The following is a 27,008-nucleotide window of genomic DNA, read 5'->3' as shown; positions in this document are numbered from 1 at the left end:
GAAAGCTCAGTCAGACCTGCGTGCAGGGCATGGTTTGTGTCATGTTGGGCACGTGGCACAGTATGTTTGGATGTCTATGTACAAGGTGGGCCAATAGAAACGTGAACTGATGCGCAGAAATGTTTTGTGGCAGCCAAGGTGTCCAGACCATGGGCGTGTGTTTGCCAGGTGCATGACGAGTGGTCTACAGCTAGCAGGGATTACCGGGTGTTTGTGGTTATTATCAACACTGTACAACACATCATTCTCCACAGTGAATCTTTTCCCTCCCACACAGTTTCCCTTTGTCTCCCCAACCACCTTAGCAACCAGAGTCTCATCCTCTCTCTGTAACACAGAAACATTTTCAGGTACTGTCCACATTTCACTTGACAGAGAAGTCTTTGGCTCAGGCTCCGCCGACCTCAGCTGCTTCTCAAAGCGGCATGGGGACGGGACTGCCTTGGGCCCTTTGTACCACTGTCAAACAGACTACTGTCACAGTTTGGCAGTGGTGGAACACAAGGGTATGCTTGGCTCGGCTGCGAAGTGCCACCTTCACACGGACCACTGTTAGGGTATGGGAGCGGTTGGACCCTGGGGTTACCTTTTCTTGGCCTCTGAGTGTCACCCTCGCACAGATCACTGTCAAGGTCTGGGAGTGGTTGAACACCAGAGCACCCGAGCATGAGTTATCACAGGACAAGAAACATTCAACAGTCAGGTAAGGCTGTTCATTAATAACAACAGTTAGGTCAGCTGTGAGGTAGGAATGCTTATCCCCATGAACATAAAAAATGTCTTCCTGTCTGCTGTAGTCCACACTGCTAACTGGAACCAGATCCTGTCTAACCAGAAACATGAAGCTCCCACTGTCCAACAGATCAATAACTTGCAGGCCATTAACAGTCAGTCTTATGGTGCTATAACCTCACCTCCGTGTTCCCCACTTCAGGCCGCAGCATATAGCAAGCACTGGCAAGCTTAGTTTTGCATATGGGACACACAGAAGCTTTGTGGTCTGGCTGCTGACAGTAAAAGCAGACAAGGTCCTTACCTGGTCCTCGCTGGTTTGGGGCAGAGCTGGGGTTACCTGGAGGCTCCTGGCTAGGCTCTCCCTTCGCAGGCTGATGCTGAGGCTGCTGTGGTCAGTGTGCTGCAGTGTTGGGGTGTGCAGGCAGTCCTCCTCTCCAAGCGTTGAGGTACTGCAGGGCCAGTTTAGCAGCAACGAAACCCTCCGTTGGCTCGTGCTTCTTTACCCAGGTCCTCACTTCCGATGGGAGTACCCACAGTAGCTGGAATGATGATGGCCCCACCGATCTCCTTGGTGTGCTGCTGCTGTTGAATCCAGCGCTAATAGAGAACTTTCAGGGCATGGTAAGTCTCGGTGGTGTTTTCGCCGGATGATACCACAGTGGATCGGAACTGCTGCCGGTACGTCCCTGGAGAGATGTCAAATTTCGCCAGCAGTGCTGCCTTCAGGTCACTGTAGCAGTGGGCCCGCTCCTCGTCCATCGCAGTGTAGGCCTCTAACGCCTTCCCAGACCGCAGAGGGACAAGTCTGCATGTCCACTCACTCTCTGGCCAGTTCCATGTTTTAGCAATATGCTCAAAGCACAACAAAAAGTTTTCAATGTCCTCACCCATTTGGTACGTTGGTATCTTTGGCCCAGAATAATGTCTATACTCTGGCCTTGGCTGCTCAGGTCTGCTGCTGGTGCCTTGTGACTGCAGAGGGGACACATCTGATGGCGCCGCCAGATGCATACGCCATGGTGCTGGTGTTGGAAGGTCAAGCCTGGGACTTCTTGTGGTGTCGGTGCTTGGCGTAGCAGCAACATATGGCAAGTTCAGCACAGGTGGGGCTTGGACAGGCGGCTGTGTGGCGGGTTGTGACATCTGGCCAGCTCGTGAAAGGGAGTCCCTCAGGCCCTGAATTTCAGGGCAGGTCCTCCTCCATCCTAAATGATGGTGTAGTCAAAAGAAAACAAGGTGAAAACAGTGCTGATATTCACAAAGGTGAAAAAACAGTTGAAAAACACGATAAAGAGAAAAAAAACACTATGTACACGTTTACCAAATGTAACAAACGGTAGTGATGTGTCCTTCAGTGTCGAGGCTTCGAAGCGTGTAGTGAGTAGTCCAGTAATCCACGTATCGAGGCTTGTGTCCATGACCTATCTGGTGACATTCGAAGCCTTGCGAGCTGGCCGCACTACATGATTGATTCAGGAAATGGTAAGCAGGTTTGGTGTGCAATTCGAAATATAAGGGGCAACGAAACACAATGGACCTCCCCGTCCCATTTTGTGGACTTGGGACTTTATTGTACGTTTGTTTGCTATCTATTTGAGGTTCTTTTTTTTGTGATGGAACCAGCAAGATAGAGGAGATTTTCTCCTGTCAGGGAACATTTTGAGCTGATCTCTCCTAATAAGGTATGTGCATAATAATAACTTGCGTAATATAAATATATTTGACAGCACAGCATATCCCTTGTTCTAATTTCTTTCTTCCACTTCTTTGAAGTGTCTGTTATGTTCAAAATAACTGTGATACAATAATAACACCTCATCTATGCTGAGGCATTATAGAGCCCTGCATGAAAACAAGGAGACCAACCAAGGTGGACCAAGCTCAGGTAAGCCATTTTAGGATGCAATGATAAGACAACTTACAACATAAAATGACATGGTACGTTTGTATTAAACAACATTAATTTATATTTTAAATGTGACTAATTAATAACATCTGTAATTGAGTACTGCAGTTTTTAGTCATCAGGAGAGAAGAATGATGTGGATGAGGCCTTGGTCAATATGGTGATTGAGGATTCCCAGCCCTTCACTATTGTGGGGGACAAATGGTTCAGAAAGCTTGCTAGAGCTTTGACACCTACCTATGTTCTCCCCACAAGGCAAGTCCGTATGTGAGCACATGAGGCATTTTTCCCCATTTCCCCATATTTTCCATTCCAAGAGTGTTCTCCTCTTTCCTTTAGGCGTTGAAAGCTATAGTGGAGGACAGATATAAGGAATCCAAGGAGAAAGCCAATCATTGTGTCTAAGGCGTCTGCTGTTAGTTTAACATCAAATATGTGGACGTCTATCAGCACTGATGCCTATCTAGCTGTGACATGCCATTTTATAGATGCAAGCACCTCTTTGCATGCTGTTGTTTTAGGGCTGCTGCATTTCCCTGGGGCACATGCTGCTGAAAATTTGGCAAAAGTAAAAGCAGCACTTATGTCAAAGTAGGGTATTACACACAAAGTTACTTGCCTTGTGACTGATGGCACAGCAAATATGGGTGCTTGTGCCAAGGAGCTTTGTTTGTGTCACACAAATTGTGTGGCGCATACTTTAAATTTACTCATTAAAAAAGCTCCTGACCAAAACACTGTGTTGTCTGACATCCAGGCAAAATCTAGGAAGACAGTGGGCTATTTCAAGAGCAGCACCACTGCAAAGGTGAGTTCCTTTATTTCATTGCAGTATTCTAAATGACACTGTTTTACCTAAGTTGCTACTGCAGTGACACTTGAATGAATCACTTTTTGTTGGGTAATTTTATAGGAGAGGCTGACACAGGAGCAGAAGCAAATGGGCTGGCCAGCACTGAAGCTAGTTCAAGAGGTGTATACACGCTGGAACAGCACATACCATATGCTCCAACGTGTTAATGACCTCAGGGAACCTGTAGGAGCAGCTTTGGCAGGCCTACACACTGACATTGCCCCACTCTCATCAGAACACTATGACATTATCCCAGAATCTCTAGAAGTGCTGTCCCCATTTAATGATGCCACAGTTGAGCTGTCAGAGGAGAAGAGAGTGTCTGGATCAAAAGTCATTCCCTTTTTATCAATGCTACACTACGCACTGGAGGAGGAGGAAATGGGAACTGTCCAAACTCCAGGGAGCACAGCAATGGCTGAGAGTTTGATGGGACAGTTAAGGGAGAAGCTATACACTTTGCAATCAATGAGCATCATGTCACTGACAACACTGCTCGATCCCATGTTTAAAAAGATAGGCTTTTTTAGCCCCAATAAAGAAGCAGATGCCGAGAAGAGGCTCACTTATGAATGTGCTGCTGTTATATGAAACAGCACGTCTTCCTCTTCCTCCTCCTCATCGTCATCACAACTGCACATATCAGAAGCTTCTCAGCCTGTGACTCAAGGTAATGGATACATTCTAATTGTGTTATTGTAGGCCTATTTAGTCACTTACAGCCTGTTTGTATATCCTAGGTAGCAAACTGTGGCATTGTTTGGACACCACAGTCCTGCAGACGAGGACCCAACATGTCACATGACACAACAGTGAAAGTCCAAACGTACCTGGGTGAACCAAACATTGAAAGACTGGAGAACCCCCTGGAGTATTGGGAAAGACAGAAAAATGTATTTCCCAACTTGTATAAACTTGCTGTTGCTTTTCTCTGTACCCCTGGTTCATCTGTGCTTTGTGAAAGGGTATTTTCTAAAGCAGGTGGAATCCTCTCAAAAAACAAGAAACTGCCTGAGGCCCAGTACTGTGGAAAATTTGTTATTTTTAAATAAAAATGAAAAAATTCACATCACCCTCACCCCAATTTGTTTCAACTTCCCCCTCTGTCCCTGCCATCATTCTATCAGAGAAACACTATAATAATGGGTATATTATTTTTTTATTGGCATTAATTTAAGCACAATGCAATTCAAAGCTTCACGCACTAAAGCCATGGTGTCATTATAATAACTGCCTGTTTTACATTTATTGTCCCCTTGTCACGTGATTGGTACCAAACCCGGACAGATTAAGTCTCTGTTAATGAATGAAATCATTAAAATGTTCTACAAAGTAACTGTAGTATAGCATAAGACCAGCGTCATTAGGTCACCTAACTAATACTGATATGAAATAGTCACCATATCCTACAAGAACTAAATCAATAGCAGTTTGATTTGATTGGCATGACACCTATTAAGGTAGGCTTTTAGGCTGGGGAGCTTACAACAAAAACAATGATAAATGAGTACAAAGCAAGCTTCTACCAGTAGATGCCAATGTAGAGCAAATAGGTTTTGAAATGTTTCAATAGAGATGGCAAATTCAACACTCAAGATTGAACTGTTTCAAAAGGTTTCGTCACTTCCGGCTTCAGCACGTAGCTCAAGACGGGTTTCAAATGTCACGTGATCTGTACCAAACTCAGACAGAGAGTTTTCAAAGACCATGGGAAAAGCAGGCATTTGAGGTATTGTGTTGTGGTGAGGAAGTAGAGAGAGATTTGTGCGAATTGATCTGAGTTGTTGGTAGATAGATAGATAGAAAGATAGAGTGATTGATAGAAAGATAGATAGATTGATAGAAAGGAAGATAGATACATACATACATAGGCTTATATATAAATAGATACACACACACACACATACATATATATATATATATATATATATATATCCCAAGATGAGGTGAAGTGCAGACAGTGCAGTTCAGTGTTAAAGTTTTGCAATAACACATCATCAATGATTAGGCATCTGAGGACCAAACATTCTGTGGATCCTACTGCAGAGGATGATCGGGCTGGCAATGCTGCCACCCCCTCTGCTGCTGCTCCTTCAAGGCCTGTGGCTGCTACACAAGCGTATACAGTATGTTCAGTACTGACACACTTTGTGGTGGACTGTGCATTGATTTAGTGTTAATCAGCAGTCTGGTGGAGGTGTGGTTATTCTGTGTAATATTTGAAACATATGCCCATTCGCATGCTACATTTGTAAATTATGTTATTTATTTTAATAGCCAGGAAAACTGAATTGGGTGAGGCACTGGTGTGCATGGTGGTGAAGGACTGTCAGCCATTTTCTGTGGTGGACAATATTGGCTTTAGAGCTGTTGTCGACTATCTAGATCCAACCTACGCATTGCCCAGCAGGAACACACTGGAGATGATGGTGGAAGAAAAATATAAGGCAACTAAAGAAAAGATTAAGGAAGAAATCAAGGATGTTGCCTGCATGAGTCTGACAGCTGACATGTGGTCCTCCATCAACATGGATGACTTCATGGGAGTGACGTCATTTTTTCAAGGATAACAAACTTCAGAGCAGACTGCTGGGTTTGACAAAGTTTTCAAATTCATACACTTCAGAAAACATAAAAGAAGCCAAACAGTTACTCATAGTAGACCGGGGCCTCCAGAACCAAATACGATGCACTGTCACAGACAATGCTGCAAACATGATTCGTAGTGCTGCATTAATTAAAGTCACATCATCTGTCATGTTTTGCACGTACCCAAAACCTGGTGGCCAAGAAAGCCATCGAGGACACTGCTGACCTGGCTGATATCCGCTCTAAGGCTAGAAAAATAGTGGGGCTCTTCAAGTCCAGCATTAAAGCAAAGGAGAGGCTAGGTGTCGTCCAGCAGCAGTTAGGGTGGCCTAAGATGAAGCTGCTGCAGGAGGTGGAAACGAGATGGAACAGCACCTCCCTTACGCTCCAGCGCCTCTACAAAGAGAGGGAGCCAGTAGGGGCAGCTCTAGCCAATCTAAAGATGGAGATTGCACCCCTGTCCACTGATGAGCTGGAGAAAATCAGCAACTGTCTACACGTCCTTTCCCCCTTTTTTGAGGGGACACAAGAACTGTCAGCAGAGACCACTGTATCCTGTTCGAAGGTTAATTTAACATTTATTTTTTCTGACATTTTTCTATATAACATATTGCAGTGTTAAGTATGACTGTGAACTATGTAGTATTTATCTTTGCCTTAAATAACTTAAAGGCGATTCCTGTGGTCTGTCACCTTCTTTTATGAGGTTTCCTTGCAAGTAGCATACACAACAGACCATGCTGCAGCAACACTGGGGCTGAATCTGATGCAAAACTTGAGGGCCAGACTACTTCCTGAAAACATCCACTACCTGCAGGTATGTATATATGTTTTTGTGGTGTACTGTAAGAGTTGTATATCCTTCATTCTTTAACGTTTGCTGTGTATTGTGTTTTTAATTGTACAGAACTGTTTATATGCATATATGTGCACTTGGATTGAAATTTAATGTTGCAAATGATGTTTCCCTGCCTATGAAATGTACTGTATAAAAAATAACGTGACATCCCTACAGGCAGCAACCATCCTGGACCCCAGATTTAAAATGCTAGCCTTTCCTGATCAGGATAAAGCCAAGGAGGCCAAAAAATACATTATATCCGAGTGTGCTATTCTCATAAGACCACCACCAGCAGCAGCAGCAGCAGCAGCAGCAGCAATTCCATCCCTGGATCCTAGACCTGGCACCAGCAGTCAATCTGACCATCCAAAGGTTTCTTGTTTTTAATGACTGATGTGTTCTTATTTAAATTCTTCTGTGAAATGTGTCACACAAATGGATATTTCTATATTTATAGATGATTCCTAGCATGGTCTGGCGGTCCTTTGACCAAATGGTGCAGTCCACAAAGAAGTGCTTCAGTGCAACTGCGGAAGCCATCATGGAAGTGGATGTTACCATGCAGACAGCTACCTGGACAGAGCGGAGGACCCAGCTGTGTACTGGAACAACAAATGTAGAATCCCCCAGTTATACAAGCTCACGCAAGTTTACCTTGCAATTCCAGCAATAACTGTGCCATGTGAGAGGATATTTCCCAAAGCTGGCCAGGTAATGAATTCCAATTTGTCAGTGAGTTAAAGCATATTTATTTTTTATTTGAATAACCTCATCCTTTTTTATTTCCGGTGGTAGAGAAGCGAAGAAGCGGATTTAAAGCCTTAAAAACGGGGAAAAAATATTATTGCTAAATAAAAATCTTTGAAATAAATGTTTATTCCACCTTGTTACTGATGTGTATTACCATAATAGTGAAGTGCAATATTTGCAGCATTCTCTCTGTCCAGGCCATTTATTTATAGAAAACCATTAAAATGCTCTACAAACTAACTGTAGCATAGTATAGGACCAATGACATTAGGTCACATAGTTAATGATATGAAATAGTCACCATATCCTACAATAACTAAATCAGTAGCAGTTTAATTTGATTTGCATGACATCTATTGAGGTAGGCTTTTGGACAATGATAAATGAGTGCAATGCAAGCTTCTACCAGTAGATGCCAATGTAGAGCGAACAGGTTTTGAAACATTTCAAAACGTTTCAAAGCAATGGTTTAAAAGTACTGAAACGTGTGGAATTTGCCATCTCTACCTTTCAAAGCAACGGTTTAAAAAAAAAAAAAAAGAAACTTTCCAATTATCTATATATCGATACATATACCTATATATATATATATATATATATATATATATGTGTGTGTATATATATATACAAAACCAATTTACTTTGTCACTCACTTGTTAACGCCTCCGCAACCAAGAAAAGACTACCTTACCCAGGCCGAGATGGCCCCCTTTTAAACTCTTAGCCCCTCCCCCTGGGCGCGTCATACACGTTGTAAGCGCGCGAACGCTCTATTTAACTGCGGAAACATTTCGGCTCTGTTTTGCCAGTTGACCCCAGACATAGAGGAGGACAGGTGAGCTTACAGCATCTGTCAGGTGGCCACCTGTATGGGGATGCGTGTGTGTGTAAATGTTTGCCTACAGATGGAGCAGAACAACAGAGTGTGCACCCTCGGTCGTGCTACTTAAACAGGTAAGGGGAAAAGAGATTGTTGTGGGTTTGTTAATTGCTGGGTGAGCACGGAGGGGAACACAGAATGTGTGGCGTGTGTGTGCGCGCGCTGCAGGCAGCCACAGGCGCAGCAGCGATATGTGTGTGTGGGTGTATGATTGCACTTCCCGCTGTCAGTGAGGGAGCTGCTCCATCACACTTCCAAATGTTGAAAAAAGTCATCATGTTGAAGCAGTTTATAGTATAGCATGCTAAAAATAAACGGTCCCAAAAGTCAATATTGTCAGTGTTTTTAGCTATATGTAAAAAAAAAAAAGCCATATTATAGCATGTGTAAAAAAAATCTAAAATTTCAATGCTCTAAATGTTGAAAAAAGTCATTGCATAGCATGTTGAGGCAGTTTATAGTATGGCATGAGAAAAAAAAAAAACAGTCCCAAATGTCAATATTTTGAGCATATTAAGCAAAAATATGGTATGTTGTAAAACAGCATGTCTTTATGTACAGTCTGTGCTCTCTACAAGTTATAATATGTTGTTTACAGTTTTTTTTAGATGCTAAATAATCTTGTTTCGGGCCTTTTTGTCAACATTGTATACTATGACATGTCTCTACATGCTATGAAATGCCATTTTCAGCATGTCAAAATTTGACGTTTTTCAACATACTGTACAGTGTTGTTTTGGGCCATTATTTTGACATGCTAAATCATGACATTTTGGGCCTTTATTTCAACATTGCTTACTATCATGTGTCTCTACAAGCTATAATATGTAGTTTTCAGCCATGTTTTGAGTGATACACTACACTCTGACGTATTTGATGATTTTTGAACGATATACTATACTATGATGACTTGATGATTTTTGGACGGCATACTTTGATGTTTTTGATGATTTTTGAGCGAAAACTATCACTTATTTGGCAATTTTTGTTTTTTTCAAAGATATATTTTGGGGGATTTTTTAATGCTTTTATTTGATAGGACAGCCATAGTGAAAGGAGGAGAGAGAGAAGGAATGACATGCAGCAAAAGGTCGAAGCTGGGCTCAAACCCGCGGTTGCTGTGGCGAGGACACAGCCTCTGTACTTGGGGTGCCTGCTCTACCAACTGAGCCACCAGGCGCCCCATATTTGGTAATTTTTACATACTACACTATTACATTGTTGGTGATTCCTGAGCGACATACCATATTGTGAAGTTTTTGATGGTTTTTGGACTACACACTACTATTATGTTTTTGAGTATTTTTTTATCCAGTTTAATGGATGACATAATTAAACAATTATTTGATATTTTGGATAACATACTACTCAATGACTATTTTTATTTTATATATATTTTTGAACCATCCTATGCTATGACTATCTTTTGGTATTTTGGACGAGATAATATACCATGATGTTTTAATGCCATTTTGGATGACATACTAAACTTTGTCTATTCTTTGATATTTTGCACGACATGTTATATTATTATATTTTAAACCATTTTAATGACATACAGTACTGTAAGTTTTCCTTTGATATTTTAGCCATATTATCCTTAACTTTCTTACGATGACATACTATACTATGACTATTCTCTTAATTTTTTGGGGGCAAAACATACTGTATGCAGTATGACTTCTTTTTGAGTTTTTGCACAACTGCACAATATCCTATGATATGTAGATTAGCCTGTTTTTTTTTTTTTGTTTTTTTTTTAATGCTCTGGAGTCCGCTCTCTCACTTACCTGAAAAGCAAATCATGTCATGTCAAGACTGCAGCCTGCTATTGCCCCCAGTCTGACCACCTTCACCTGCCCAGTTTAATATACAAAACAAATTCATACAATGTATGGGATAAGATTTCTTTGATCTTCAAGAGGTTCCTGTCCTAAAAAAACATTAGAGACACCTGATTCAAGAGCTATTGCAAAGCATAAGGCAATGGTAATCACATCAGACACTGACTAGGGCTATGGTCACACATGAACAATTACAGGCTAGAAACCATCACTTGCTGAGGTGCTATTTGTGCTGAATGTGGACAGTCCCTGATTTAACTCACTCAAATGAGTCTCATTTGTCAATGTACAGCAAAATGTAATGTCATTAGTACATTTGAAATGTTCTTATTGTCCATACCTGTCTCTTGAATCACTGCCAGACAGGCAGCATCTCTCAAAGCTCACCTCAGATGAACTCCATGTGCTGCTAAGATCCTGCTTTCCTTTGCCACCAGAAATGAATTTTGCCTAAAAAAATGCATTCTGCGCCCTTGTCATGTGAGATCTTTACTAATGTCTTTTCCCAAGGCACAACCACACAGTAATCATGATCCTTAATCAGCATCGTGATATGTCGCACCTGTCAGAGGGATGGATTACTGTAGAGGTGGTGCTGATTTTAACAAATCTGTGGACACAATTTTAGAAAAACAAGCATTTTGTGTGCATAGAAAAAAGGTCTTTTATTTCAACTCGTGACAATAGGACAAGTGTTGTTTTTATTTTGTTAAGTGTTTGAGGCAACATATTTGTGTGATAGAGATAATCTTGATTCGACATGACACTGTCGTTAAACATAACATATTCAGTGTTTTATTAAAAGTCAAACTATAATATTTTTTTACATTACACTGAAATTAAATTTAACTCAGAGCAACTATATTCTTCATGTACCCTGAATGTGTGCTTTACTACTTCTTTCCTATTAGTCTCCAGCTTAAATGTGAGCACAGAGTGTTTTATGTAAAACTGTGGCAAGTAAAAAAAAAGAAAAATTCAGACCATTTAAGAGCACTCAGGCATTAAGAGAAAGAGGCTTGCAGATTTACCAATTACCTTTTCGAAAATGAGTTTCCAAGAAAAATGTCCACGCCTTTCTACATAGTGATTAATGTAATTTTATTCAACTCCTAAATACGATAGTCCTAAATGCAGTGCATTTATAATATTTTTGTGTAACTCTGTGCAGAAGCTTAGAAGGTGCTTCTTTATCAATGGCTTCAGTTCTAGTATATCTTCTTTAATTTTAGTGACCAATTAGATAAATCCAGAGTCCCAGTTTCTAAGTATGTGTGCTAAGGTCTTACGTTGTTTGTCATATCTACAGTTAACAGCACTGCTATTTGGATTTAAAGGGAAACACCCACTTTTTAAAATTCATACGTGTTATTTCTACGCTGTCCAACATATCTGCAACATATTCGTGAGCGAGAATAACTCTCACCCAAATCCAATAAGTAGGGTGCTAAAACTCAGTTTGTGATATCCCAGTCATAAAGCCTGAAGCTGCTCCATAGACCATGAATTTGGAAAAAGGTCACTGATGACAGTAGAAGCACCCAGGGGAATGTCATGAGTATATGGGTACATTTTTCACCACCCTCTGGACTGAAGAAGGGCTGACCATGATATATAGCCAAGGGAATCTGAGACAAATTTTATTCAGATTTCTGACCTGATATCATAAATAATATGAAGTGATGAGGTGTAAATGGGATCCCAGATGCAAAGCTCGGGACTAAGTTCATGTCATGTGGTATGGATGGTAGAGATGGGAAGAACACCAACCAAACTCTATACCCTTGACCCATATCTGCGGCAGCGATATCAATGGCCAGAGGCATTATGTTTTGCCCGTACGTCAATACAGTTGGCATGAATGCAATATCTTAAGAATGCCTTGAGGGATTTTTTTTTTTTTCAAACTTGGCACATAAGTGCACTGGGACTCAGTGATGTATTGATTAGAATTTGGTGGTCAAAGGTCACTGTGACCTTGTATCCATCTCATTCTCAAGAAGAGTATATAACAATTAAGAATTGAAATATAGCAGGGATTTCCTTTAGATTGGTCATGAACATTAACTTTGAGTAAAGGATGAAGTGGTTAGAATTTGGTGATCAAAGGTCAAGGTCACTGTGATCTCAGAAATCATGTTTTTGGCCATTAAGAATGAATAGGTTAATTAGGACAACATTTTACACAAATGTCTGATACACTGAAGTCATGATATTTTATAGCCCAGAGTTCACTGTGGCATCAACATTTTCTGCACAAACACTTTTCTCTGGCTGTAACTCCGTGTCATAACTTATTAAGAGAGTAGAAGACATTTGGTTGAATACTGACTTTGTGACACTAATCTTGGGTGTCCAACTTGAAGCTGTGCTACATGTAAAGATCTTCTGTGCTGCCGGGTTGAAGATGTGAGTGAAGCATCGACATTTTAGAATATACAGTGTCTTTGTGGCAACATTTGGAGCATTGTTGACTATCATGGCTAGAGTCTGGACAGACTTGGAAGTTCATTCAGTCTTCATGTTGATGGATCACTGAGAGCAGGCTCTCATTTACAATAATGTTGAGAAATACATCACAAAAAAATACAAGTAAAAATACAGCTTTGTCCCTCCTGGTTAATGTTTAATTAGCACAGGTAATATAATACAAGCACTACAATAAAGACTTGTTAAATGTAAGTTTTCTTTGAGGCTCTTCACCTGAAAATTCTTCATTTACTGAAATCATTTCAGCCTCAGTATCAGCTGCCCTGATTATTCTCTTCCATTCCCAAAAAATATGACTGAATGGATCCCTTCAAAGAGACTCACATTTCACAAAAAGGCTCCATGAAATGCATACTGCAATTTGTATTACTATGTGTCTCTTTACAGTTGTTCTTTTTTTCTTATTTTCCAGCTACTTTTCGCCCTCAGCAATCAAAAACAGCGTATAACGACATCAAGGATTTCACTCCTTGCCAGCTCAATGGGAGCTTGCAGATGAGAAAGAAAGATATTTAATATTGCAGGCACGGAACATGTGAGCAAATCATTAATTTTAACTCTTTAATCTGTGTCACACACAAAAATACAGCTTCACTATCTATTATGTAACAACCAGAAAGCATGAAAAAGATCAAAATACAAGAAATATACGAGCAGCCTGTGCAAAGCTAGAAACAAAAGAACAAAGTCAGTGATAACTGCTCATATAAACACGGTATTGCTCACACTAAGGTTTTTTTGGAAGCTTAAACAGATAGCTTGGGTTTTTTAAAATGGGCTGTATGAGATAATTATTTCAGTGTGTTACATACAGTAGATAGAGGTTGTTGCACTCTCTGTTTGAAGAAAAAAAATGAGACTATCACCTGTTAAACCCATCATTACATTACTTTGGATTATGGCAAAAAGTGTTGTAGCCACTCAAAAAAACTCTTAAAGAAATCAGTTTAAGTAGATGTATATTTAGGCTTTTTTCAGAGGAACTCTATATTTCCGTCTGCTGTCTCTTTCCTTTGAGGCTCCTTTATTGTGAAACATGTCTTGTGTATTCTTTTTATTAAAAAAAACCTTCCTAACCATATTTTTGAATGTCCCTTTTTTTTAATGTCCCTTGCAACTACTTATATACATTTAAAGCTGGTAAAAGAACATTTCAGAAACTAGAATAAACAATTTGGAGCTTGCAGTTTTATGTCTCTATGAACAAGTTGAGTTGCAGTTACAGTTTATATCGAAGTCTGTCCAGACTCATGTGTTGCCTTTGACAGATGATAATGCTTCAAATGTTGCTGCAAAGAAGCTACATATTCTAAAACATGGATGTCTGACACACATCTTCAGTCTGGCAGCACAGAAGACATATACAATCAGCAAAATTTCGAGGTGGACACCCGAGATTTGTGTCACAAATTCACTATCTAGCCAAATGTCTCCTCCACTGTCCCAGAGTTCTGATGTTAAGCAATAAAGAACAGTGTTTTGTGGAATATTTTGATGTCATAGCGAAGTTGACATTTGACCTTTTGAATTTGAAATGTCAGCACTTCAGTCTTTTATCCTGTTAGACATTTGTGTGAAATGCTGTCATAATTAGTGGATGAATTATTGAGCTGTGTCAAAAATAATGTTTTGTGAGGTCACAGTGACCTTTAGCCATCAAATTCTTATCAGTTCATTGTTGAGTCAGAGTGGATGTTTGTTCTAAATTTGATTTTAAATTCCTTCAGGGCCTCCTTTAACTATTGCTTTCACAAGAATGAGATGGATGCAAGGTTACTATGACCTGTGACCATTACAATATAATCAGTTCATCGTTGAGTCCAAGTGGATGTTTGTGTGAGATGTTGTGTTAATAAGAAATGACCAGATGCAAGATTAGAGTGACCTTGACCATTGACCACTAAAATCCAATCGGTGCATTTGTTATTGAGTCCAAGTGGATGTTTGTGCCAAAATTTTTAGAAATTACCTCAGTGCCCTCTCGTAAAATCAGGTTCACAAGAATGGGACGAATAGACAAATCTGAAAAATATAATACCTGTGGCCACAGCTGTCGCAAGCACGAAGGCATCAAATCCAAAAGCTCACGTTAACTGTGGGTCTTGTGGGGTACTGAGCTAATATGTAATATGCATTCAAAGAAGTTAAAGCACATTTCAGAAAAAAATAAGGTTTTGCCCCTGGAGTTGTCTTGTTTGACAGATGCATAAAATAAGAACAATTACAGGCAAATGTGAATGTAAAAAGCTCTTGCACATAGTCTCTTGCTCATTGCTACAATAATACAAGTATGATGTGTACATGAGCAACATGGTACTATGCAGCTTTAAAGCTCAACTTTTGGCGGGACACTGATGACAACAGCATGCAAGCAGATAAAAGAGCACAGGGGGGACTTTAGACAGCTTTCTTAGAGTCTGAGGGGGGAGTGCATGGTAGTGGAGTGATTGATCATCAGCCAGGATGGCACTCGGCTGTGAGGAGACAAGTTGTAACACCAGTCTTGTCCCTGACTGCATCAGTCTGCCGCCTCTCAACTCCCACTAAAGTCACACTGCTTCAAAACAGTCCATCTCTCTCGATTCTCCAGTCACACACTTCAGACATAAGCAGATGAGGAGGGATTCCCTGTGGAAATTAATGCTCCATTTATGAGTAATTGAATAGGAGTTATGTGTTATTCAGAGTTGCTACTGGGATGTCATGTCTGGCATCTGTTTTCTCATATTTTATTTCTTCAAGAGCAAATAAAGGGAGACTGTGAGTAGATCTAAAATGTTGGGGGCAGAGCTGCCTAAGTCATAAGTCATAAACACAATTTAACACTTCAGACATAGTAATTCAAGTTGAAGTAGTTATCCATGTATTTCTTTGTGCTTTACTTTTTTCCGTACCTCTTGCTATAAGGTAACATTGCCAAACTTTTGAGGCCTAGTCCATGTTCAGCATGTGGACTGTGTCCTAGGATGGCATTTGGATTTATCTAACATAGGGCAGCACCCAGTTTCAACAAGTTATATTGTGAGTGAGCGCATTGTATTTGATTTTTTACAATTTATCGAACATGCCTGAATAAAAATGACTAATCAGATAAGATGTTGATCTGTGAGGGTGAAAATTAAAGCAAGCTTTTCATTGTCAGTCTTCTTCTGTTTAGTTGTCTTTGCTGTGTACACTGTTGTTGGCAGCGCACCGTGTGCACGAGCTTTGATTTACATGTGTTAGAGACTCTTGGCTCTGATTGGTTGTTTTCATTTAGGTGTGTTGGATTCTTGTGGATGCCATTGGGAGCACTAAGAGGAAGGTGCCAGAGATGCCTGTTTTTTTTTGTTTGTTTTTTTTTCATATACTAATTGTCTCATTGTACTACTGTCAGGATAAAGTGAGAGACCAGCAAATATGACAAAAAGTATCTTAACTGAACCTTTAATGGCTTAATTACATCCATAAGAATAGCAACACATAAGATAGAAATATCATTAATAGCAGCAACACTCAACCAGGCTGGCACACATCAGTATGTGCATGTATAAATAAAGTATGGGACAATGAGTGTAGATGAATAAATCCATACATACTGATTGATGTACGGTGCTGCTAGGCAAATTAGCAGCTCTAATGAGACCCTCTGTCATACCTGAGTGACAATAACACAGTCAAGGGTAAAAGCTTAACCTCTCATTACTCAGTTACTCACCTTTGTTAATGAGATGGGAACGTGACATCCATCTGCATTTGTTGCTAGACGAGACACATGTTTTCATCAGAGACTATAGGCTGTTAGCAATGATCGGGGCTGCTGTCACTTGCATTATCTTTATGAGATCATTCAAGCTTGCTCTGCTTTTGAAGTCTGCCTTTAAGAACATTACTCCCCCTGCCTTGCCATTATTAATGTATCCTGAGCTGAAAATGGCTATAATTATCTTGGCTGCACTAGACCTTGCTACAAATTCAGAACACAGGTACAGACAGTTGACTGTGCCAAGAATCACAGTGTGTTTGGTGCTTTATTTCAATGAACCCCGGTGCAGCTACAAATTTGCCAATTATCTACGTGACCTGTTTATATTAGCAAAAACTAAATCATGTTTGAATCTTCTTTCTGTATTTTATCATCAACCAACCAAGCCTTATAATTTTTTTTACACCATTGTATGCACTATATGCTGCTCCCCACAATACTGTATTCACTCATATGCCACTACACCTGTCAGCAATAACCATGGCTGTATTATCCCGCTGGGATACCTTGGGGCCAAAATAGGCTGTTGGGCCCCTATTAAAAAGCTATAGTTTCCCCCCATGTCATGCAGTGTGCACAGTATTTCTATGCTGAAATATTGCATGACCCACAGGGTTTTCTACGTGGTAAGGTCTTGTAAGGTCTAGTAATATTCTGTATTATTATTGCCAACAAATTAAAGACCAAAACCAACAGCGAACCCAACAAGCATTATCTATGTATCAAAGCCCGATATATCTTATTACTCTGTGCCATAGAGCTTAATTGTTCCCCAAAACCTGTTTAAAAAAACAATATTTTCCTTTGAAGAATCATCCATTCATTCACCGATGTGTTTTTAATAGGTTCTGGACAAAAATGGAGCTCCATGGCACAGAAGAAAAAGACATATCAGGCTTTGATATTTACACAATACTTGGTTCACTGTTAGTTTTGGTCTTTTCATTGGCAATGAGCCATGCTATTGCACTGGGTGACATTTTTTCAAAGGCAAGTACTGAGAGATAGACTAGCACATTGCTGGCTTTGTCTTTTCATTGGATTTATTGAAAATAAAAGAACATGGAACAATGGAGATCCTTATCCAGCCTAATCCATATTCACTAGCAAGGTTAAAATTAATTTGACTACCACATTTTAAGCACCACACAGTGAGGCTTTGGGGGACCCTTGGGGCAGTTGCCTGCCTGACTGGCAATCAAGCCAAAGTACAGTTGCAGAAATCCTAATTTTTTGCTCACTAAATAGCTAACAATCGAGTGTTTCTTATGTAGAGATTAGGGAATGAGTCATTGAGGGAAAATAAAATTGCCTCTACAAATTATGCCAAAAACATGATTTGTGAGGTCACAATGACTATGACCTTTGACCCTCAACCATCAAATTTGAATCAATTCATTTTTGAGTCCAAGAGAATGTTTCTGCCAAATTTGAAGTAACTCCTTCAAGGCCTTCTTGAGATATTGCGTTCACATGAATTAGACAAATGAAAGTTTACAGTGACCTTGACCCTTGACCACCAAATTCTAATCAATTTACCTCTGAATCCAAATGTACATTTGTGCCCAATTTAAACAAACTCCCTTAAAGTGTTCTTTAAAAATTGCATTCACAAGAATGAGACAGATACAAGTTCACAAAGTCCTGTTGGACTATGACCACCTAAATCCATTCATGTTTTGGACTCCAAGTGAAGATTTGTGCCAAATTTGAAAAAAATTCCCTTAAAGTGTTCTTGAGATATTGCCGTCACAAGACAGAGGCAGTTTAATATAAGGACTCTCTTCAATACAGGGTCTCAGGATCAGGTAATAAGACAGGATCCGCTTAATGGCTTTCATCATGTTGGTTGATATTGTGCTTTAACAGTGCATATTCCCATACTCCCAAACAGAATTACAATTAATTAAACTACTGCAAACCAAGTATCGCACTGTGAGGCTTTGTGGGACCCATGGGGCAGCTGCCTGCTTGGTTTGCAGTCCAGCCAAGGTAATAACACAAAATGATGATGATTCATAAGTGTCAGAAATCCTAATTTATTGCTCACTAAATAGCCAACTATTGAGTGTTTATTATGGAGAGAAGAGGGAGCGAGTTATTGAGGGAGTAGAAATTGCCCCTACAACTCTGTATACTATCACAGACACAAACAAAACAATTAAAGTCATATTACATTGATTACTCCTGTGTGTGTTAAGTAAACAACCTAAACCAAACCATCACCTTGGCTGCAAAATTTAGTGTCATTGAATATTTAAAAAAATCAGCAGGGTATTCATTAACACTGATGCTATGAATATGCACAGCCACAGCTTGGTTAATTTAAATCCACTGCTGCTAATTAAGACCACTTTATCCCACATAAGGAAAAGCTGCTGTGTATATGAGAGGAATTAGAATCTTTGACTACTGATGGCATTGTATCAGCAATGTTTTGATGACTTGGCCTGTAAAAAGATTTTGTGTATTTTTCTTCTCATTAAAAACCGTCATTAAAATCTTAGTGTTACACAACTTGGATGTTAATTCTCTAAATGCTGCATTAATTATCATAAACTCAACAGATTTGAGATTTCAGAGGTGCTTTTAAAGTGAAATGTATCAGTGAGTATGAAAATTAATTCCCTGCATTGTCAGTCAGGGTAAAGGAGCTCAAACTGTGTTAAGTGGTTATTTGACTGGCAAGATCCTACTACTGCATTGTGGATCAGACTTAAGAGATTTTGCCTGGGGCATATGAAAAAAAGGTATTACAGTAATCCACACAAGATCATAAAAAATGAATTCATGACCATGGCCATATCCATGGAGGATAAAAATTCCTTTTGGTATTTTACATTTCAAACAGATATATTAATTTGATTGCACAATTATTGGCACAGGAAGAGATGAAAAGGTTGAATTAGCTAATTATATATAAATGAATTATTGTTACAATGAATTCATTTATCATCAAAGTGCATTATCCAAGCCCACTTGGAAGAAGAAGAGGTTGGCATTGCTTGTGTCTACAAACCACAACTATGTTACATTTACAGGTTTCATCTATATTGTATCAGTGTTTCCAAAGTGATGTGGTATATAAGCTGACTTTGTCATTTGGAAGTGGAGGGGAGGGTGGATTGTGTGATGCCTGCTCAGCTGCAAACAACCAAATTGGTTGTGTTTTAGTGCAGCATTGCTGTGTTTCAGCATTTAGTCACCTAATGTGGGTGTTTTGCAGTGGGTCTCCTTAGTTTCAGGATAAGAATCATGGTTGGGTGTCATCACATTATGTACTTAAAGTAAAAATATGACGTGACATGACGTACATTTACGATGCGGCTGTGGCTAAGGTGGTAAAGCAGATTGTTCTGTAATTGGAAAGTTGGCGGTTCGTTCCCAAGCTCCTCCAGTCAACATGTCAAACTATCCTTTGGCAAGATACTGTGTTCCACCTGTTCCATCTGTGTGTGTATGGATATTTGAAGAAAACAAAAAAAAAACCTGAGTAGCAGTTGGCACCTTGTACTGTAGCCTTGGCCACTGATGTGTATATATGTGTATATGTATATGTGAATGGGTGAATGTGATTCATAGTGTGAGAGCCCTTTGAGTAGCCAAATGACCAGAAAAGCGCTATAGAAGTTCAGGCCCAGGTATGCAACATATCCTCATAGAATGGTTTATATGCTGTCCCTCAAAAATGTACACACAACAGTTTATATGTTATCCTACGAATTAGTACCACATGAATGTAGTTACATACTTAATGTAAACTTACATCAGTGAAGCAATTACAGTAGGGTTTGGGTTTTCACTTGGGTTTGGGCACCAAGTAAAGTTACTGTTGTTAGTGCGAATGGTTCTGATCACCTGCCACCTGGGGAATGTCCCTGGAGAAAGTTTGTATTTTTGTGACCCGTCCACCACCCCAACCTCCCTACTCACAGACCACTCAGGACAGCTTCCTTGTTTATTCCCAAAAGTGTATTGATTACATTATCGCAGCCTTCCAAAATACGTTGGTTATGCATAAAATACTAGGTTCATAATAATGTGGTATACGTATAAATTTTGGTGCATTACTTTTCGTAAAAAACATACAAACCACTTATGAGAACCGCCTGACAAATGTAACAGTGATGACTATTGCTTTCACACAGAACAGAAACAGCAGTCTCCTGGGTGAAAGTCTGGTGTTTGTTTCACCTATACATCATCCTCCCCTTCACCCATACATGTATTCTTTCTACTGTATCACCTGACTTACTTCTTTGCTCATGTCATATAAGCCAGGACAGCCTGCAGTGCATTAGTCATCAAAAGTGTCTGTCTCATAAATTAAAGTGCATTGCTTTTTGAAGGTATAATAAGTACAAAGAGTGAATGAGAACAAGCCTGAATTATAATACAGGATCAGATGCATAGACATGAGGAAACAAACAATAGCAACTAAGAAAAACTAATGGAACACGAGTGAAGTATCATCAGGTCTTTTTGGTTTAATGTAACAAAGACGTACAGGAGCCGTCTACCTGTAGGCTAGCAAAGAAAATGAAAAACAAGCATCATCCTGATTTAGTTGGAAAGTGTCTCCTGGCATGACATATTCTACCCTGTTATGCATCAGCAACTACAATGACATTTCCAGTGCTGCCTGTGGAGAACTTGTAGAGATGAAGTTTACTCTGCTGACTTTCCAACACCAAGCTGAAAATTGATTTAAAAAAATAGAGCCTTTACCTCGGCCTTTCCCTTGCTAAAGTTATTGGTGATTGAAAAACAAGCAATTGTCCATTATGGTCTACAGGAGCATAGAACAATGAGAAGAGCCACACCTGGCAGTTAGAGTTAGGAAGGTGGTGTCATATTTAAACCTCTCTAAACATTGCTGGAAAATGGAGAATGTTTGGTCCAATCTCAATTAGTTATAAGGCAAGCAATTACGCCACCTTGACCTCCCTCCCAATGACAAAGTCAGCTCATATACCTTGTCTCCTTGAAAACGTTCATTATATGTATGAAACCTGATAATTTAATGTATCAGTGCTTTGCAGAAACATTCAGTGGTGACATGCTCTATATGTGACAGTGCTTTTACTGGAGGGGAAAAGCATTAAGCTTCTTTTCATGGTTGTACTTCATACACATGAAGTCAATGAGAAAATAAGTATAACCTGAAGACCATAACCATTAAGCAGAAGATAGTAAGTCAAGCCATCATGCAATGCAGAGCTTTTTCTGAATTTTATATCTGTATTTTAAAAGGAGGAACTAATCTAACCTCAAGTTAGAGTTGATTAATTGAGATTCCTTTTTTTTGGCCTTTTCAGCACAAATGTCACTGCATATGCAAGGTGCAAGCTGCTGGCTGCTGTCCATGTTTGCTCTGGTTCATAAGACACAGTTCTTGAAGGGTTGTCCTCAAATTGAACTCCAGTTTTAATGGACCACCATTTCAGTGTTGTTGTCAAGTGTATTCAATCCATCAAATTTATATTCCTTCTGGATATCAAAAACTAGAAAAATATGTGCAAGTTGGTGAAAACAGTCTTTATGTGTCGAGTCTTTGCAGCTTTCAGCTCAAAAGGTCACATGGTTCCAAACACTGGTCTCCTCAAGAAAGTCCTGGTGGTGAGTCTCGTGTCTTGTGACCCATTCACCGCCTCAACCTGGCTGCTTACGGGGACCACTTACATCCTCACCGTCATTAGCGTTGGTTAAGTTTCAGCCTCCCTAATATGTGGGTTGTACATGAATAACTGGCTCGTGATTACATAAGATATGTTCGAATTTTGGGGCATTCATTTTAATAAACTTACAAAAATGGTCAATGAGAACATCCATTTAAGAGTGTCTTAGGTTCTTCAAACAGAAGAAAAGCGGTTTATTTTCCAATGAAGTATTTTGCACATATCATGAATCTGTCATCTGCGTCTGTCATCTCACACTTTATGACTGTCTTTTTAAAATGATGGAAAAAGAAGTTTATTTTTCATTATTTTTATCAAGAATTTCACAAGTTTAAGAAGTCATATTTTTTCAATTATTCCAGATGGGTCTTGTGCAGAAGAAGAGATGAAGTTTGACACTTTCTTCTTCTTAGTGAATGAAAAAAAAAATGTCTTCTGAGGAGGCGTCACTAATTCCAACTGGGAGGCGGATTAACTAACAGCAGTAAAGGGTAAAGCCTTCTTGAAGAGGAATGTGAAATGGAAAAAGCAGTCTCCCAGTGCACCTGCACACATAATTGGCAATCGCAGGAGCAGGTAATGATTACTACTGTAATACAGATGCACCAATCAGGTTAGAGCGGACTCCCAGTACTTTTTCAATCAGTCAGGAAATCAATGACCTTCTTACAGAGTGGAATGATACATTCTACCCAGACTCTGTGCTAACAATACATCATGTAAATGTCCACAGGGAGCACACAGGGAGTAAACTTTAGTGTACTGCAGCAATAAATCATGGCTGCATATAAAAAATCTCCATGTGTAAATCGACACAGCGACTACATATCGTGTGTGTGTGTGTGTGTGTGTGTGTTTGACGACTGAGGAGCTTTACCACCCTCTGACAGTAGATTTGAAGGAAATGTCTTTCACTCTTACAGCAGCTGTCAGTGCCAGATGAAATGCCGCTGTGTAACACTGACTGCTACAAATGGATTTATGCCTATTATGGTATGTGTGTGTGTGTGTGTGTGTTTGTGTGTGCAAAAGAGACACGCCTTACATAAACAGTTCAAAAAGGTTTATGTGCATTTACTTTGATCAAGCAGTTTAATGGATTTTCAGTCAGTCAATGGCAACTACTTAAAATTACAATCCCTGATTTTTTACTAGTAGTAGCTTAACCCTCCCACTTCTAACACATCTTAACAGAGTTCACAGTCTGGTTTAAAACATTTTCACTTTAAAGTCTAAGCAAAGTTTCCTCTCCCCATAAAACATTCATGAATTCAATTTTTATTAATGTTCTGTATGCTACATTCAGAGCATTAATACAGCAGCAAACCTGTATTTAAAGCTATATAAGGTATATAAAGATGTAGTGGAGTAATGACGTCCTGAGCAGAGAATAAAGTCACATTACCTCTGTGTGTTGTAATTCCAGCTTCTCTGTAGTTTGTTTTGGTAAATCATGATGTGTCTATCTAAATAGCTACCTAATCACTTCCACTTTGCACTGCACTCATATGTTGGATTAACGCTAATATTGGGACAGCATCGCGGGAGTGTGACACCCACCCACAGATTCCCCTTTAAGTGCTGTCAGCAATGCTGCTGTTGTTTGAAGTTATTTAGCTGCTAGCTGCCACCTCCATGTTGAGAACCATGCGCAGACAATGCTTTGAATTTTGCATAGAGTGCCTTTAAATGTTTGAATCGTGCATTCTTCACATCCATGTTTACTAGCTAGTAATCTTCATCACTGCCTTTGTTGATGGCTTGGTGTGTTTCTTGATATGTTACCTGTAGATCACTGGAATGCAGAAAAACCTTTACCTAAAATGTATATCATGTCACCTATGTGCATGCAACCTCTATCAAACCTAAAAAATAAATATACAGATGTGAGTACACAATATTTGTGACAACTGACATCCCTAAGTCGATACCTGAGTTCGCTTGATGAGGGGTGAAAATCTTGGGATGGCACACCAAAACCAAAAACCATAACTGAACTTTGGGAATTGGATGATGCTGTTGAAGTATATTGGCTAGACGTGGTCCATATTGTTTTCATATTTTATTGTTTATATTACCAATTATATATGTGCATAGATCATTGATAATGCCTATAAAGTTCACACCATTAACAACAACCGTGTTTTAATGTGTTTATATGTATTAGGCAATTCATTTCAAATAGGCTGGTTGTTCTTTTCCTTTAAAAGACAAGTATATAGGCTTATTCGATTGTAAGAAATAAAACATTCATGAGGAACAAGCCTTTACAAGCTTTCAGGGAGACATCTGGGCACCCAAAGTACCCATTTTCTTTCAGATAGTGTATCTGTAGATGGTAAATAAATGGACCCTTTTGAAAATTGCCATGCCAGTTGTTTCTTCACCAAAATCTTGCCTAACTTTGGAGCGTTATTTATATACTTGACAGTATATGCTGACACGTCGGTGCAAATGGATGCCTAACAAGACATCCCTACCTTCATGCTAGCTTGAAAATTGAGCATGCCACAGCCTCCCAAATACAATAATGGTGGCCTCTAATTATTTTCATCACACACAGGGGACCAGCAATTGTATGAGGTAGGCCTTGGCCCCCACAGGCCTCCCCTTGGGGTGATTATTCAATCTTTTCTTAACATTCTCCCATTGATGGAGCCACAGTCCTTGTTTGTGCAAAATGACATTCCAAGGTAACTGGAAGATATTTACTTCATTTGTCATGTATGATGAACTTCAAAGTTCAAAAATAAACTTTTTGCACCGAATGAAATCTAACAGATCATTAGGAAGGAATCTTTTAATAGTGCCATAATTTAATAAAGGTTAAGGTTAATGGAGGCTTTTTTAACAGAGCGTGTGGCTATAAAATCAAAGTTTTAAATGTGACTGATAAATACACCTTTTCCTCCTTTTCTTTAACCTTCTTCAGCATTTTTTCTTATGGACATGCAGCTGTGGTGACCTCCCCTCGCCGACTCCCACCCACTCATCTGCAGCATCACAAATGGACAATGGCATTTGAGACTTAATGCAGCTTGTCTCTTGACATTCCAATTTCATTTTGCGTCTAATGATTTAAATTGTGATATGAATGTTGAGTTGGCATCAGACACTCTGACTCATTAAGAAGAATGTTCTAATCATTATGGTGAATATTTGAACTGTTAGATGAGGCAAGTCAGGCCCCATGATGGATGAGTCAACCGGGTTCACAGAGGACTTCTTTCATACTCTCTGGTCTCTGAGATAAGCTGCCTGCAGACACACTAAATGGGTTTATTTCTAAACCATCCTTTAGCTGATTGTTGTCAGTTGTAAGTGTATGAATAAGAGCTCATGGTTTGTGATCGTGTGGCCCTATAGTCACTGTGGATGGCTGACCGGAGATTAAAGTCTCCCCAGGGGGTAGAACATACAATATAGTGTCGAGCATTACTTTATCTTACACAGACAAGAGGCGCTCTGTATTTTTTCATGTTCTCTATACGATAACTTCAGACAATATCCACAGAGAGCTGAGTATTATGCAAAGAGAATTTTTCCCCTCACTTTGTATCTCTCTGTGAAATGTGACTGAATAGAAATAGCGATAAAAAACAATTTAACCTGCTTAGGGGAGCCCCCAGGGTAAAAATGTGTTTTTGGCCTCATTCGATCACCATTTAAATGGTATCTTCATTATTTCCCCAGAAACCCATCATTCTGTTTTGGAATAATGGAGAAACTGTCTTAAAACTAGATTTGAAAAAGGGCTCCTGTACAAGAACCAGAGAATACAAATGTGGCATCCTTGTTGTGCAGTCTTCCTATATGCAACATCGGGGGCCACCCAAAGTGGGGGGCTCGAAACGTTTTTGTTTTTTTTTTTACTTAAAATTATCTTGAGGAAGTATATATGGAAAGCATTAGTGTAAGAGACAGTGAAAAGGCATCTGGGGCGCAGCACAAAAAAAGTACCAAAGAAGGCAAAATTTGCACATATACCGTATTCTTTTATTGCATGCTTTGTTTCAATTACATAAATTATGATTAAATAATTATGTGAGGCAAGTTGTATATTTATGTTGATTTCTCATTTGTGCTTGTTCTTGTTCATAATAAATACAATAAATCTAAAAGATATTAAGGCCCTCTACGCAGGTGAAGCCTTGGGTTCTGAATGCACCAGGTTTAGCACTAGGCATGTGTAACTAGGATGGGACTTTTCTTAACTACTCCATTATATAAGATGAAGTTTCTTGCCACAGTTTTTCTTAACTGTGTTCTTTTGCTGCAAGCCACCATAGTCCAGATGAAACATCTGAGCCAATAAAAAACTGCTTTGGAGATTTTTTTCTTTAACCTTGGGTTGGCTTTTTAGACATACACTCCATAATTGTAACAGTTTATTGCAGTTGTAAACTGGACCCGAGAGCAAGACCACAAGACAAGGAGAGAGGGGTAAAAAGGAGTTTATTGGAGAGTATTGCAGGTGGATGAAGCTGGCAGACTTAAATGAGGCTGAAGCTAGTGGAGAGAGGCTGAAGGTGAAGTAGTTGATGAGTGGCTGAGGCTGGAAAACCATGTGGGCTACAGCACTGCAGGTTTGTAGAGTGAGCCAAGGAAGCAGTGTGGCTGACAGCACAGGTGGTGAGAGGCTGGGCAGCATGATGCTAGGATTCTAAAGCTTGGAAGAATGACGCACTGAAAACGGA

The 27,008-nt window shown here is 39.6% G+C and overlaps 1 protein-coding gene and 1 long non-coding RNA gene across 3 annotated transcripts; both read left to right on the top strand.

The window, feature by feature from the left end:
* The first annotated feature begins 2,581 nt into the window (after window positions 1-2,581).
* Window positions 2,582-4,085, top strand: LOC148186597 (E3 SUMO-protein ligase ZBED1-like). The gene is made up of 3 exons (XM_088090752.1): window positions 2,582-2,620; window positions 3,237-3,449; window positions 3,555-4,085. Exons 1-3 carry the CDS (start codon window positions 2,582-2,584, stop codon window positions 4,083-4,085), a joined length of 783 nt encoding a protein of 260 aa, XP_087946878.1.
* Window positions 4,086-8,488: 4,403 nt separating this feature from the next.
* Window positions 8,489-26,289, top strand: LOC148186596 (uncharacterized). Of its 2 annotated transcripts, none has more exons than XR_015779486.1 (3): window positions 8,489-8,628; window positions 9,594-9,745; window positions 25,244-26,289. It is a non-coding gene; the product is annotated as an uncharacterized LOC148186596 (long non-coding RNA). The 2 variants fall into 2 exon arrangements; XR_015779485.1 differs by lacking the exon at window positions 25,244-26,289 and adding an exon at window positions 13,301-13,866.
* The last annotated feature ends 719 nt before the right edge of the window (window positions 26,290-27,008 follow it).

Source organism: Plectropomus leopardus, chromosome 17 (genome assembly GCF_026936395.1).
Source record: "Plectropomus leopardus strain MGB_pleo_1.0 chromosome 17, ASM2693639v1, whole genome shotgun sequence".
Lineage (NCBI taxonomy): Eukaryota > Metazoa > Chordata > Actinopteri > Perciformes > Serranidae > Plectropomus > Plectropomus leopardus.
Note: the sequence above shows the minus strand (reverse complement) of the source record. Positions and strands in the feature narration are given on the sequence as shown.